The 14,060-nt window shown below is 41.5% G+C and overlaps 1 protein-coding gene across 2 annotated transcripts in view; it reads right to left on the reverse strand.

Moving 5' to 3' along the window:
* Window positions 1-1,569: 1,569 nt before the first annotated feature.
* LOC133607627 (neurexin-2-like) overlaps window positions 1,570-14,060 on the reverse strand; it is a 416,009-nt gene continuing 403,518 nt past the window's right edge. For both annotated transcript variants that reach the window (XM_061962447.1, XM_061962448.1), the window contains 3 exons: window positions 9,644-9,972; window positions 4,815-4,899; window positions 1,570-3,201 (listed from right to left, as the gene is read on the reverse strand). In XM_061962447.1, the coding sequence (XP_061818431.1) occupies window positions 2,396-3,201; window positions 4,815-4,899; window positions 9,644-9,972 (1,220 nt within the window). In that variant the 3' untranslated portion in view covers window positions 1,570-2,395. The remainder of the gene's footprint in view (window positions 3,202-4,814; window positions 4,900-9,643; window positions 9,973-14,060) is intronic.

Below are 14,060 nucleotides of genomic sequence, written 5' to 3' on the forward strand. Positions count from 1 at the left end.
TGATGCTTGAACAAGTAAAAAACCTCAATTGGCTTATTGATATGCTCAAAAGTGTAGTAGAAAGCCGAAGCTGAATTTCATGTCCCGGCATGACAAGGAACCCAATCATACATTCAAATTAACCAAAGAGCAAGACCTAAATCCAATTGAACGGTTTAAGTCAGGGGTGTCCAAACTACGGCCCGCGGGCCAAGTGCGGTCCTTAGTCTGGCCCGCGAGACGTCACAAGTTTAATAAGATGGTTGCCAAGCAATATGTCTTAGGGCTACTTTCAATCATCTTGCAGATTATTCACCAGAAACGTGCCGTCCAATTGTGGACGACAGGAGTAAATATGGCCAATGACTAAGTTTTACTCTGAAGAGTGCGGACTATAGCATCAATTTACATCACACAATACAAACACCCTTTTTTGCTCATAGTACAAATATACTTTAAATAACACACATGATCTCCCTTAACACACAACCTGCTCACTGAACTTTGTGGACTTTAAAAAAATAAAATAAAAGTGACACCAGTACAAATCCACTACCAAGCCTGATGGGTAATTTGTAAAACACTCGCCACACTTCCCCATGTTTTACGCATTTTAGCTGCTTGATATTTCTGATTGATTACAAAATTTTAAGGAGGTTGTCAGGGAAGTAAACAAGGTAGTAGTTGAAATTACGTTCACTTGATATTTCATCTTTTATTGTTTATTATTTCATATTGCAGTGTCGTCATTCAGTCTGTTAGCCGTAGCTTGCTTGATTATGTAAACATCATTTCCTGATAATACTGTAAATCCTACATTCTTTAATGTACAAATGATTATTTTTACATCACAATCAAAAAAGTGTTATAATGTATTTGTGTGCGTGTGCATATCCATATGACAGCGTTTTGGCGATTACCGTCGAAAATAGGGCTTTATCGCAGGTTGCACTGTATTTCTACAAACTGGCAAACTTCCCTCTTCAATTTTGGTATAAAATTAATATGCATATTTGAAATCATTGCAATCCCCGATTACAGCTGTGTAAACGTGATCAGCATGAGCGCACAGGCCCTTGATCTGAATGAGACACAGGTATTGCCTTAAAATTGTCACTACAACTGAAATTAGTGTAATGGTTTCGATACCAAATTTATTTAGATGCGTTATCTAATTACATTACATAAATATTTAATACCAAATGTATTTAGATGTGTTATCTAATTACATTACATAAATACCTGTATGTCACTACACTTATAGCCGAACTGTATGAACATATATTGTATATACATTTTGTGTATTCTATTGTGTATATATACATATATACACATATATATATATATATATATATATATATATATATATATATATATATATACATGTATGTGTGGGAAAAAAATCACAAGACTATTTCATCTCTACAGGCCTGTTTCATGAGGGGGTTCCCTCAATCATCAGGAGATTTAGATGAAATATATATATATATATATATATATATATATATATATATATATATATATATATATATATACACACATACATACTATATATATATGTATATATATATAGTATGTATGTATGTATTATCCATCCATATTCTACCGCTTGTCCCTTTTGGGGTCGCGGAGGGGGGGTGCTGGAGCCTATCTCAGCTGCATTCGGGCGGAAGGCGGGGTACACCCTGGACAAGTCGCCACCTCATCACAGGGCCAACACAGATAGACAGACAACATTCACACTCACATTCACACACTAAGGCCAATTTAGCCATATAAATCAATAATATTATATATGTATGTATATAATATTTTAACAGAATATGTATTTATAGGCACACATATACATCTATAGACTGTATATGTATGGTATGATATGCAGTCTGCTTTCGGCCCCCGGCCAAATTTGCTTAGCCCAATGCGGCCCACCAAGTCAAAAAATTTGGACACCCCTGTTTGAAGTGGTAGTGCACAAGAATTGCCCTCGCCTTCTAACTTTACAAACCAAGGTTTACCATTGTAATATTATGCAACCAGCTGGACTCTTAACAGTGTTCACTTTCTAGATCCACTGTGTCATAATGTGGGACATTGAGACGTAAAACAGATAACAAAAGACGGAGGGAAACATTTACCTTGCTTCCTTCCACCGCGTCATAGCCGTGTTACTGTATGTACAGTAAGCATCTCTCTCACTTGTTAACACGGAACAATGATGCACTAACAAGAACGAGATGCCGGGTGAGCGCATTATTGGAGCTGGGAGGGAGATGTTAGCGCTAACTGCAGCCTGCATTGCACGGTTGCCGTCGGTAACCTGTGAAATGTCTCTGATGGTCTACCGGTGTAATAAAAAAAAAAAAAGAAAGTACAGGTGAGTTGAAAGTGGAGTACCCTCTGATCCTCGCCCGCCTATTCATACGTAATATTCCTTGTCTTTGTTCTTTTTGCCCTTTGTGATTGCCTTGGCCACGGAGGCCGTCGCTGTGCTTTTGTCTTTGACCACCGCGCCGTTGCCTTCCACCGCAAAATTGTTGGCAAAATTGTGGCCCTGGTCTGTCGGGTAGGAGCCCTCGTCCCGGTTGCGGTACTTGTACATGGCATAGAGGAGGATTAGAATGCAGAGAGCAGCAGCAGCCACGATACCAACCACCATCCCCGTGGTGCTACTCGACTCCCTGATCACCTCCACGGCGCCCGGTTGGCTCTTTTCGTCGGAGGCTGTGGGGTCGGCTGTGGGCACATGGGGAAAATTGGGGGGGTAGGTTAGTCCCGGTGTGTTTCGGGAGGACGGGGGAGCAGGGGGCAGAAGCACCTGGTCACGGGTGTTCATTTTGCCTGCGGGGATGTGGAGCTGGTCAGGGTTTGTGGTGGGAACATAAGGGGGTAAGGGGCGGGGTTTCTGCACACCGCCCTCGCCTGCGGCGGGGGGTGGCGGAAGGACTGTCCTGTCAGTGACCAAAGGGGAGTTGTTATTATTGTAAAAGTCCTCATCATCTGATTCCGTCATCTCCCCAGAGCCAAAGGCCGAGACCTCCACGGGCTCGCCACAGTCCTCCTGGTCCGGGGGGCAGGAAGGGTGCGGGGGGAGTATCACGGACTCTTTGGTGGTTTCGAAGGGGGATAAGAGGGTAGGGGGAGGAGGGATGACGGGGTAACGGGTGGCGATGGATGGGGGCTCAAGGGAATCCACTGTTATAATAGGCAACACTAATTCACCTCCTAAAAGGGAAACAGAAAAGGTAGGGGGGATCCTAAATTAGAACAGCGTTCACATTCGGCCGGAACAGTTGTGCTCATTATGTTTGAGGCACAATCTGCTCATTAAGTAGAATATCAGCCAAGAATAAATTACCATTAAGTGATATTTTCTTTATAATGATCAGTTGACGTTATGAGGCTATTCAACATTAACTGCACCAAATGAAAGACAGTCTGCGGGTCTTTTGCATAGTCAACGTGTGGGTGTGCAGTGAGGACACAAATATTTAAGACGGCCCCTGAAAGCAAACACAAAAATGTACAAGAAACACAACAAAATTGCCATGCGATTGTTTGCACGTGTAACCTACCATGGCATCTAACAAATAAACAATGTGACATATTTGTGTGCTGTGTACAAATACAAGTTTTATTTATACGCAAAGGTCATGCAGAGCATTAATTAGCACAATAAACACCACATATGCAGTGATATGTCAGTCTAGAAGGTATTTATGGCTGCAAGGTGCTTTCACAGTAATAAACAAGAAAAAATGGCGAAGGTCTAATTAATAATGTGAGAAGACGCCTTCATTTCCAGCACTTGTTGGGGCCGCAATCACCCCAAAACACTACAAGCTGTTCTCCTGAGAATTTAGTAGTATTTAGTAGTAAATAATAGAAATCACTAGACGGGTCTTAGAATGGCCGACTATTGGATTTGGAGGAGTTTAATTCGACTCTCAACCTCACAGTCGAATCGTTGGACATTGAATTGATTAATAGTGAGGTGAGTTGAGTACCCGAGGCCCTCTTCTAACAGCGGGTGTGTTGGGAGGATGTTCCGTGTTGGGGACCGGAGGCCCCCGTCGGACTCGTAGCACGACATGCCACCGTAACTTCAACCAGTTTGCTCGGATAAGAAGCTTTTAGTGGTATTTCCCTGTTTAAGACGCCTACCTTTAGTAATGGGTACCTATCACATTTGAAATGATAGGATACCAGGGAATCGCTACCGGTACGCAACCAGTGGCGATGCTCTGAGTCTGAGTCTGCAACTGGACGTGACGTCACGTGCAAAAAATTTGGTACTGTTAGATTTTACGTGAATAATTAATGCCATGGTCTTTAATTTAGGAGTGCATGAAAAGTAGAAAGGAAAACATAGCTATTTTTGACCACATGGTCATTTATCTACAAGGATATTGCACAATGCAGCAGCAACAGAACCAATGTTTCAACAGCAGTAAGGAGAAAAACAGCTGAGCTTGCAATAAAAGCACTGACGAGTTGATTACAAACAATAGTAAGTGTAACACATGAGTTTCATACCGACAGGTTAGTAGCAACATTCTAAATGTGCTGGATGCTGAGCATTCATGATACCTCAAATGCATCTACTGTAGTCTTATTGACTTAATAAAAACTACATCAAGAGGTTGCCTAAAGCCACATATGCTAATGCCAACGTTTGTAATTACAGATGTTATTTGCTTGCTGCCATGAACTGAATACTGGCGTTAATTGGAGAAGGAACACTGTTTTACAGACTTGCAAGCTTCTATATGAGGTGTGTGACAGCATAAGTCCCCCATTTAACAACATACTGTATATTATTAGCACAGAAGACCCACCTGTTCCTGGTTCACATTCTTCCAGGTCTTCATCGTCACTCGGGCACTCGGCTGATGCTACCAGGATATCATCTGAGTTCTGTGGCTGTGAAAGAAAAAAAAAGAAGCTGATTTAACAAACATTCAGTCCCGAGCTGCTCGCTGCTCTCTGAGGGCGTTAGCTGTCTGGCTCATGGAGAAGATATGCTGCACTGTCTTACATTGTGCCACTTCTGTGTTTTTAGCTCTCAGCAACGCTAGTGAGAGAACAAATAGAGATTGTGCGCATATTCAGCTGCTTTTCATTCTGGGGCCCTATGGCACACGTTTTGTGTACATAAACAAAGGAAGAGCATCCAATAAAGGAAATGAGTACCCAGCTATGATTTGCTCTCATAAAACCTGCATCTGTACATCTCTTATTCCAAAACAACAATAACAAATTGCCTCGCGCTAAATTGATGTTTTTTGTGCAGAAGGAGGCTTAGGGCGCACAGAGACCGAAGTGTAAATCTGAGCTGAGCAGTGAATAGTCTGTTCTCTTGGATGGATTGAAAATACATGAAATGCAATTTAAAGGTAAAAGGGACAGCAGACAAGAAAAATGCAAATGAAACCTGCAGAAATCCAGTAAAAGCAGCTTTGAAGCACTGAGATTCAAATCATTCGTGTTGTTGGCAATTCAAAATATGCTTGGAATACATATTTTGGTACTGTTAAAGTCCATTCAAAAAGGTACAGTGGAACCTCAATTTATGAACCCCTAAATGTAAAAACTTTTCGATTTACAAACCACAGACCGAATGAACATATTTTTTGGTGTACGAATCTTGTCTTAGTGTACCGAGTCATTCATCCATTTTGCACTGTGGGCGGGTGTATTGATCTCCGGTACTCATTCAGTCATCACAGCATTACTGTTGATAACTACTGTGCTACTTTGTGTGCTTTTTAAGTGTTTTTATCCTTCTTGGAATTGTTTCTGGTTTTGTTAGCCCAACATGAATCCAAAAAAAGCAAGTGAAGTGTGGTTTGAAACATTCAGTAAGTATCCACAGTGTTGTCGCCATAGGTTTCTTCCCCGCCTCCCTTTCCCTGCACGCAAGAAGATTAACCAACAAGGTGCAGTGGATTTGATTTTTTTATTCCTAATCATTGTAGCGATAAAGTTAAGGAGTTTTGTGATTTGAAACTGTAAGTGCGCCAAAGAGGTCGTGATAATGTGTGCTTCATGCGAGGAGGACAGTTAAGCTTGTTGTTGTTTTGACTTTGTTCTTAAACAGAAAGTTGATCCATAAGCCCCTCGTTATGTTTATAAGATACAGAGTACTTTATGGCGCTTTATATTGTGTTCAAAGTGTACTAACTATTGCTATATAATGGACTTTTGTTGGGACTGCAACCCGTTATTCAGGTTTGCTTTTTTTTTGGAGACATTAGCTTCCATATACAAACTTTTTTATTTACAAACCCTGTTCAAGAACCAATTTAGTCCATAAATTGAGGTTTTACAGTACACTTGGTAAGTAACAGTAATAGGAATGTGTGTATTTACTGTACATAACAAAGGTTATTTGGGCCCAAATTATTCTTTGTAAGTTTGAGGTCAATTTCAAGCTTTCATAGCACCTTTGGAAAGAGCAAGCGTTCATGTGCACGCAGTGGAACCCAAACACAATCGACATCAGAGTTAATCCTCCTGTGGGTCTGAAACCCTGAAATTTCAATGAGTCATACTACTTGAGTCTCACAATGAGGGAACACATTTCTTGAATTGACTTTTCCCTCTGAATATTTCTCTGTATTATGTGGAAACAATGTGCCATTGATTCTGAAATTATGGCAGCTCTGTTGTGTTTCCAACTTATTATTTAAGATATTATATTATTGTACACCAGTTTATTAGAATGCAAATATATACTGTACATAGTATGGATGCACGATATTATCGATAATGGAAACTATGACGTCACATTGATGATTCCGATAATGAAAAATCTACTGATAAAATGAGTCGATAATAATAAAGGCTTATCATGTCAGTGTTTGTCGTTTGTCTCTCCCGCCTGGCTCTTCAACCCCTCCCCCCACATATTTATGATGTCATGATACTGTGTGTACGCCACAGTCGTGTGGTCTTTCTATAGCATGTCAGAAGAAGAAATTTCCCTTGTAGTTTGCAAACGGTATTCTGCAGAGATGAAATGGGTTAGGGTTGAAGATGAGCTTCAACACAATAAAATCTGACAAGTCACCTTAAAATTCATCAACGTGTAGCAGTACGAAGCTGCCTGTGTTGCTAAGCCAAGAATTGGCGTTAATAGTGGCGGCCGCAGCAAATGTAAAGCCACATGACTGGTGAGAAAGCGTTTGATAAGAGGCAGCAGTTTGAAAGAAATCAACTGAGGACAAAAAAACTTGACGTAAAATGAGTTGTTTGTTTATGTTTAACTTCATGGTTCATTTATAGGCACAGGTAACTAAAGAAATGCACTTTACTGTTTGAACCATGGTTTATTTATGTTCTATAATTAAATGTTGCCTTTCTAAGGAGCAGGCACATATTGCACTATTTTATTACCATCATGGAAAAACATAAATCTATTTTAATTTTGTCAATCAACAAGAGACGTGACTCTACTTGTTTCAGTGTTTTTGCTAACAGCAATGCAGAATCTTATTGGATTAGTTCTATTGGCATCATGTATATGTTGTGTTGGACAGATTTTTATTTTATTTTATGAAATCATATTCAGAATGCTTGAGTTGCTTGCAATCAATGAAATAAATAAAGTTGAAATATACCAATACATTCTAACTTTGTTTGCGCTAAAATTATAATAAGAAGTGAATTTGTACCGAAATTATAGTTTATCAAAAAATAAATATCAGTTTACTTTATTTTGGGATAATTTTTTTAGCGTGCATACATTTGAGGCAAAAGTCTGAACTGTTAAATTACTTTATTCTCACAAAATCTTAAATATCAGTTATGGTTATCGGTTGTAAAAGTTTGTAAATGATCTGTTATTGGTATTGGTTCAAATTTCCATTGTCGTGCAACCCAAGGTTTCTCATTGTCATCCCACTGGGTTGAGTTTTTCCTTGCCCTGATGTGGGATCTGAACCGAGGATGTCGTTGTGGCTTGTGCAGCCCTTTGAGACACTTGTGATTTAGGGCTATATAAATAATAATAATAATAATAATGGATTCGATTTTATATTGCGCTTTTCTATTATTAGATACTCAAAGCGCTCACGGAGAAGTGGGAATCCATTATTCATTCACACCTGGTAATAAACATTGATTGATTGATTGATAATATACACATTACAAAAAACAACACAGACAATAAATTCCAATGGAAAATAATGTGTGTAAAAAAATAACTTGTGCAAAAAAAATGTGTCTCTGAACCTATTGCATTAGTGTATCTAATTCAGGTGTGTCCAAAGTGTGTCTCTGGAGGAAAAAAAAGCAAAATGAAAAAAATAAATACATTTAAAAAATATATATAATTGGGATGTAAATCTTACAACAACTCACAAATCGATTCGATTATGATTCTTGGGGTGATGATTCAATTCAGAATCGATTCTCGACTCAACACAATTCTTGATTCAAACCAAAAAATGTATTATTTTGTGAAAAAAATTATAATAAAACCTTTTCAAAACAGATGAAAAGTTAAAAAACCTTCTCTTGGCTTGGAAATAAAAACATTAGAATAAATCGAAATTATGAATTGATTGCGAATTGTAAAAATAAGAATCGCATTACCTTTTTTGAGCACCCCCAATATTCTTTGTCACCTACAATACAAATCTGACACTATATTTTGTCTTGAGATATACACAGTATAATATCTGTTTTTAGCAATTTATCTTTACTAAAATAAAAAAAATAACAAAAATTGCTGCTGCCCTTGGTGCAAAAAGTTTGGACATCCTTGATAAAATCAATCGAAATGTGGCTCCCTGTGTTTTTGCGACATCTCCCAGCCTGTTCTCTGCTGATTTGGGCAGTGGAGCTTTCTGCCCCTCTGTTGCCAAGGAAACAACATTGTGGGCTAGGCTGGTCTGCCATTGTTTTTGTTTAACTGGGTTCGGCGAACGATTCCACGCCATGAATTCTGTCTAGCAACAGGTGGCAATGCAAAGTAATTGTACGGATTAACTTTGCTATGGAGACAGCAAATACTGGTCTATTGGAATGTGACACGTGTGTGACTGGACCCTCGGCTTGTGGTATTTTGCCATGGTAAGTAAGGAGTCGAGGTGGGAATCTTTGGCCACCTCACGATTCGATTACGATTACGATTCAGGAGCTACAATTCAATTAAAAATCGATTATTGATGCATATTCTATTTATGTATGTACAGTAGATGTAGTTTTGAATTTATTTTATTTTCACGAAATAAGCGTTTATCACTTGCAATTAAAAAAAAACCAGTGCATTTTTAAATAAGAAATTCCCATCACATTCATGTAAATATGTGCAAAACCGGAACATAAGTGCCTTATAATAAAGGAGCTAGTCAGATCTCTCGATGTGGTGGCTCTCTGCAGTCAGCCACATTTTAGAACTGTCTGCATTACCGTACTTTTACAAGAAATACATTCATTATCGATTATTGACGCTTACTAATCGATTTTATAATCGTCCATGTCCAAATTGCGATGCATCTAAAAATCAATTATTTCCCCCACCTTTAGTAAGGAGACCCATTTTCTTGAAGAGGAGAGTGAAGGTGGCAATACAAAGGAGCAGTGCAGCAAAGAGGAGACTGTGGCATATTAGACTGCAGGGTCCAGAGCTAAAGTCTGCCGTTTTTACTCTAAGTCTGACCTTAGAGATGCTTTCCCTCAAGCTGGGTGACCGCTGTCTACGGGTGGTGGTGGTTGCCATCGTAGTGGTGGTCTCCATGATGGTGGTGGACATGTCGGACACTGCCAAGGGGGTGGCGGAGGTGGTGTCGGTGGTCAGCACGGACAAAGCGTCGCCCACCAGACGCAGGTTGCCATCAACCTGCACGCTGGGGTCGTTCTCCGCCGCCAGTTTGAGCACCTGCAGCCCGTTGTAGTACAGGCCAGAGATCTGACCCTGGAAGGGCCGACCCTTGTCCTGGCCGCCGATTTTAATGGCGGCTTGGCTGTTAAAGATGGTCAGCTGTCTCCCTACGAGCCAGGCAAAAAAAGGTTGATAGAAAGGGATAGACAAAGGTGAAGTAGATGTGAAAAAAAGGCATGTGAGAGTTGCACAGGTGCACAACCAGGTTAGTCTAAAAGATATTTAGTGATTTGGGGTTTATAACTTGGACCTTAATCATGCAGGTTACAATGAACTGTTATATTAAAAACCCTATTTATGTGTTTTGATTACGTATATTAATGATTCTCAGGGGGTTTATAGTTATAACCTTTACCATTAAAACTGAAGTCACTTCATAGACTTTAGCGCAGTGATAAAGCCAAACAATGGAGGCTAAACTCCAGCGACTAGTGACTTCAGCAGCTATTAAAAACACGCAGCGATGTGAGTTCCCCTCCCGTCCGATTGTTTTACCTCCAGAGAGGGACAATGTTTTGTAACAGCACCACTGAGAGCAGCTACACTGATAAGCTGCATCAGAGAGAGGACTGCAGTAATGGGTCACGTTTTAAGAGAATACTTATTAGCAAAGTCGGTGGCTACAAACAGTGATCCATTTCAGCAGCCTGTCAGGGCTCTTTTGTCACAGGCTAAAGAGGAGCTGGGGGACTGCGACATGGTCACTGATAGCGCACACAGGAAGCCAACAACTCGAGGCCTCCGGGTACATGGGGAGGGGAACGATTCACTTAGGGCGATCACATCCAAGAGTTTAGATTTCATCGGGAGTTTATTTCACATTTTACTGTCACGAGTGAAAGTGTAGCACAGCATTTTTATAAAACAATTTATTACACACAGTTACACATCTAGTTAATACGGGGAAGTATTATAGCCACATTGAAAGAAAAGAAAAGAAAAGAAAGCGTCTTACTATCATGAGAATAATGTAATTTTGATAGGAAATGTGCCATTTATTATTGTAATATTTATGATATTATTTTGGGAAAATAAACTTTTTTCTTAAAATATTTTTACTTTATTCTTAGAATATTAAACATTTAATATTCTTAAAACAACTTCTAATCATTAAAATTATTGTGGACAAAATGTTTTTCCATCCATCCATTTTCTTCCGCTTATCCGAGGTCGGGTCGCAGGGGTAGCAGCCTAAGCAGAGAAGCTTCCCTCTCACCAGCCACCTTATGCAGCTCCTCTTGGGGGATCACAAGGCGTCCCCAGGCCAGCCGGGAGACATAGTCTTCCCAACGTGTCCTGGGTCTTCCCCGTGGCCTCCCCCCCGGGAGGCATCCGGGTGGCATCCTGACCAGATGGCTGAACCATCTCATCTGGCTCTTCTCAATGTGGAGGAGCAGCGCCTTTACTTTGAGCTCCTCCCGGATGACAGAGCTTCTCACCCTATCTCTAAGGGTCCCTGCCACCCGACGTAGGAAACTCATTTCGGCCGCTTGTACCTGTGACTTTGTCCTTTCTGTCGTAACCCAACAGGTGAGGATTGGAACGTAGGTCGAAAGGTAAATTTAGAGCTTTGCCTTCCGGCTCAGCTCCTTCTTTACCACAACGGATCGAAACAGTGTCCGCATTACTGAAGACGCCACACCGATTCGCCTGTCGATCTCACGATCCACTTTTCCCTCACTCGTGAACAAGACTCTGAGGCACTTGAACTCCTCCACTTGGGGAAAGATCTCCTCCCCAACCCGGAGATGGCACGCCACCCTTTTTCGGGTGAGAAAAATGAACTCGGACTTGGAGGTGCTGATTTTCATCCCAGTCGCTTCACACTCGGCTGCGAATCGATCTAGTGAGAGCTGAAGATCCTGGCCAGATGAAACCATCAGGACCACATCATCTGCAAAAAGCAGAGACCAAATCCTGCATCCATCAAACCGGATCCCCTCAATGCCCTGACTGCACCTAGAAATTCTGTCCATAAAAGTTATGAACACAATCGGGCAGCCCTGGCGGTGTCCAACCCTCACTGAAAACGGGTCCGACCTACTGCCGGCAAGGTATCGCCCCCGATGTCCACGCAATGTTGCAGAGTCTTGTCAACCAAGACAGCCCCACAGCATCCAGAGCCTTAAGGAACTCAGAGTGGATCTCATCCACACCTGGGGCCTTGCCACCGAGGAGCTTTTTAACTACCTCAGCAACCTCAGCCCCAGAAATAGGACAGCCCACCACAGAATCCCCAGGCACTGCTTCCTCATAGGAAGACGTGTTGGTGGGATTGAGGAGGTCTTCGAAGTATTCCCTCCACCGATCCACAACATCCGCAGTCGAGGTCAGCAGCACACCATCTTCACCATATACAGTGTTGACAGTGCACTGCTTCCCCTTACTGAGGCGGCGAATGGTGGTCCAGAATCGCTTTGAAGCCGTCCGGAAGTCGTTTTCCATGGCTTCCCCAAACTCCTCCCATGTCCGAGGTTTTGCCTCCGCGACTGCCGAAGCCACACACTGCTTGGCCTGTCGGTACCTGTCCGCTGCCTCCGGAGTCCTATGAGCCAAAAGGACCCGATAGGACTCTTTCTTCAGCTTGATGGTATCCCTAGTTCTAGGATTACTGCCACCACAGGCACCAACCACCTTGCAGCCACAGCTCCAATCGGCCGCCTCGACAATAGATGCACGGAACACGGTCCACTCGGACTCAATATCCAGCGCCTCCCTCGTGACATGTTCAAAGTTCTTCCGGAGGTGGGAATTGAAACTCTCTCTGACAGGAGACTCTGCTCAACGTTCCCAGCATACCCTCACAATGCGTTTGGGTCTGCCAGGTCTGACCGGCATCCTCCCCCACCATCGGAGCCAACTCACCACCAGGTGTTGATCGGTAGAAAGCTCCCCCACTCTCTTTACCCGAGTGTCCAAAACATGAGAGCGCAAATCCGATGGCATAACTACAAAGTCGATCATGGAACTGTGGCCGAGGGTGTCCAGGTGCCAAGTGCACATATGGACACCCTTATGTTTGAACATTGTGTTTGTTATGGAGAATCTGTGACGAGCACAAAAGTCCAATAATAAAACACCACTCAGGTTCAGATCCGGGCGGCCATTCTTCCCAATCACGCCTTTCCAAGTTTCACTGTCATTGCCAATATGAGCGTTGAAGTCACTCATCAGATCAAGGGCATCACCTGAGGGAGCACTCTCCAGTACTCTCTCGAGGGAATCCAAAAAGGGTGGGTACTCTGTGCTGCTGTTTGGTGCATAAGCACAAACAACAGTCAGGACCCGTCCCCCCACCCGAAGGCGGAGGAAAGCTCCCCTCTCGTCTACTGGGTTAAACTCCAACGTGCAGGCTTTGAGCAGGGGGGCAACAATTGCCCACCCCAGCCAGTCACCTCTCACTGCGTGCAATGCCAGAGTGGAAGAGAGTCCAGCCCCTGTCAAGAGGACTGGTTCCAGAGCCCTTGGTGTGCGTCGAAGTGAGTCGGACTATATCTAGCCAGAACTTCTCCAACTCGCGCAACAGCTCAGGCTCCTCCCCCTCAGCGAGGTGACGTTCCACATCCCAAGAGCTAGCTTATGTTGTTGAGGATTATTAATTATTATTATTTATTTATTTATTCACACAAATTGACGAGAATACTTTACTATTCAAAAAAAAAAGGAGTTATTTCCTCATAACAGCGATTTTAGTCATGTAAAATTACGCTTTCTTCGTTTGTAACATTAGAACGTTATTGTCATAAAACCAAATATGTTTTCTCATAATAGACTTCATTCCTATAAAACAACATCTCTTTTTACATCATTTTACAACTTTATTTTCGCTAAATCACTTTTTTATCATATAATAAATCTTTTTATAACATTAAAACTATATCGAAAAAGTATTGTGCAAAAGTATATTAATTTCAGCAATTCAATTTCAAATGCGATGTAAACTTGTTTCATGCAAAGTAAGATACGTCAATAATAATTTTAATGATCACGGCTGACAGTTTTGAAAAACCCAACATTTTCAGAGATTTTCAATTTGAGGTTTTTATAAAGGCATATTCATCAACATTATATCAAAACAAGGATCTTAAGTTGCATGTTATGAGCCTATGTCATATATACGTTTCACCTCGAATATCTAATTGCTGGAATAAACAAACTTTGCACAAGATTAAATCTTTTTGAGTTTCACCTCTAT

The sequence above is a fragment of the Nerophis lumbriciformis genome, linkage group LG09 (genome assembly GCF_033978685.3).
Source record: "Nerophis lumbriciformis linkage group LG09, RoL_Nlum_v2.1, whole genome shotgun sequence".
In the NCBI taxonomy this organism is placed as follows: domain Eukaryota; kingdom Metazoa; phylum Chordata; class Actinopteri; order Syngnathiformes; family Syngnathidae; genus Nerophis; species Nerophis lumbriciformis.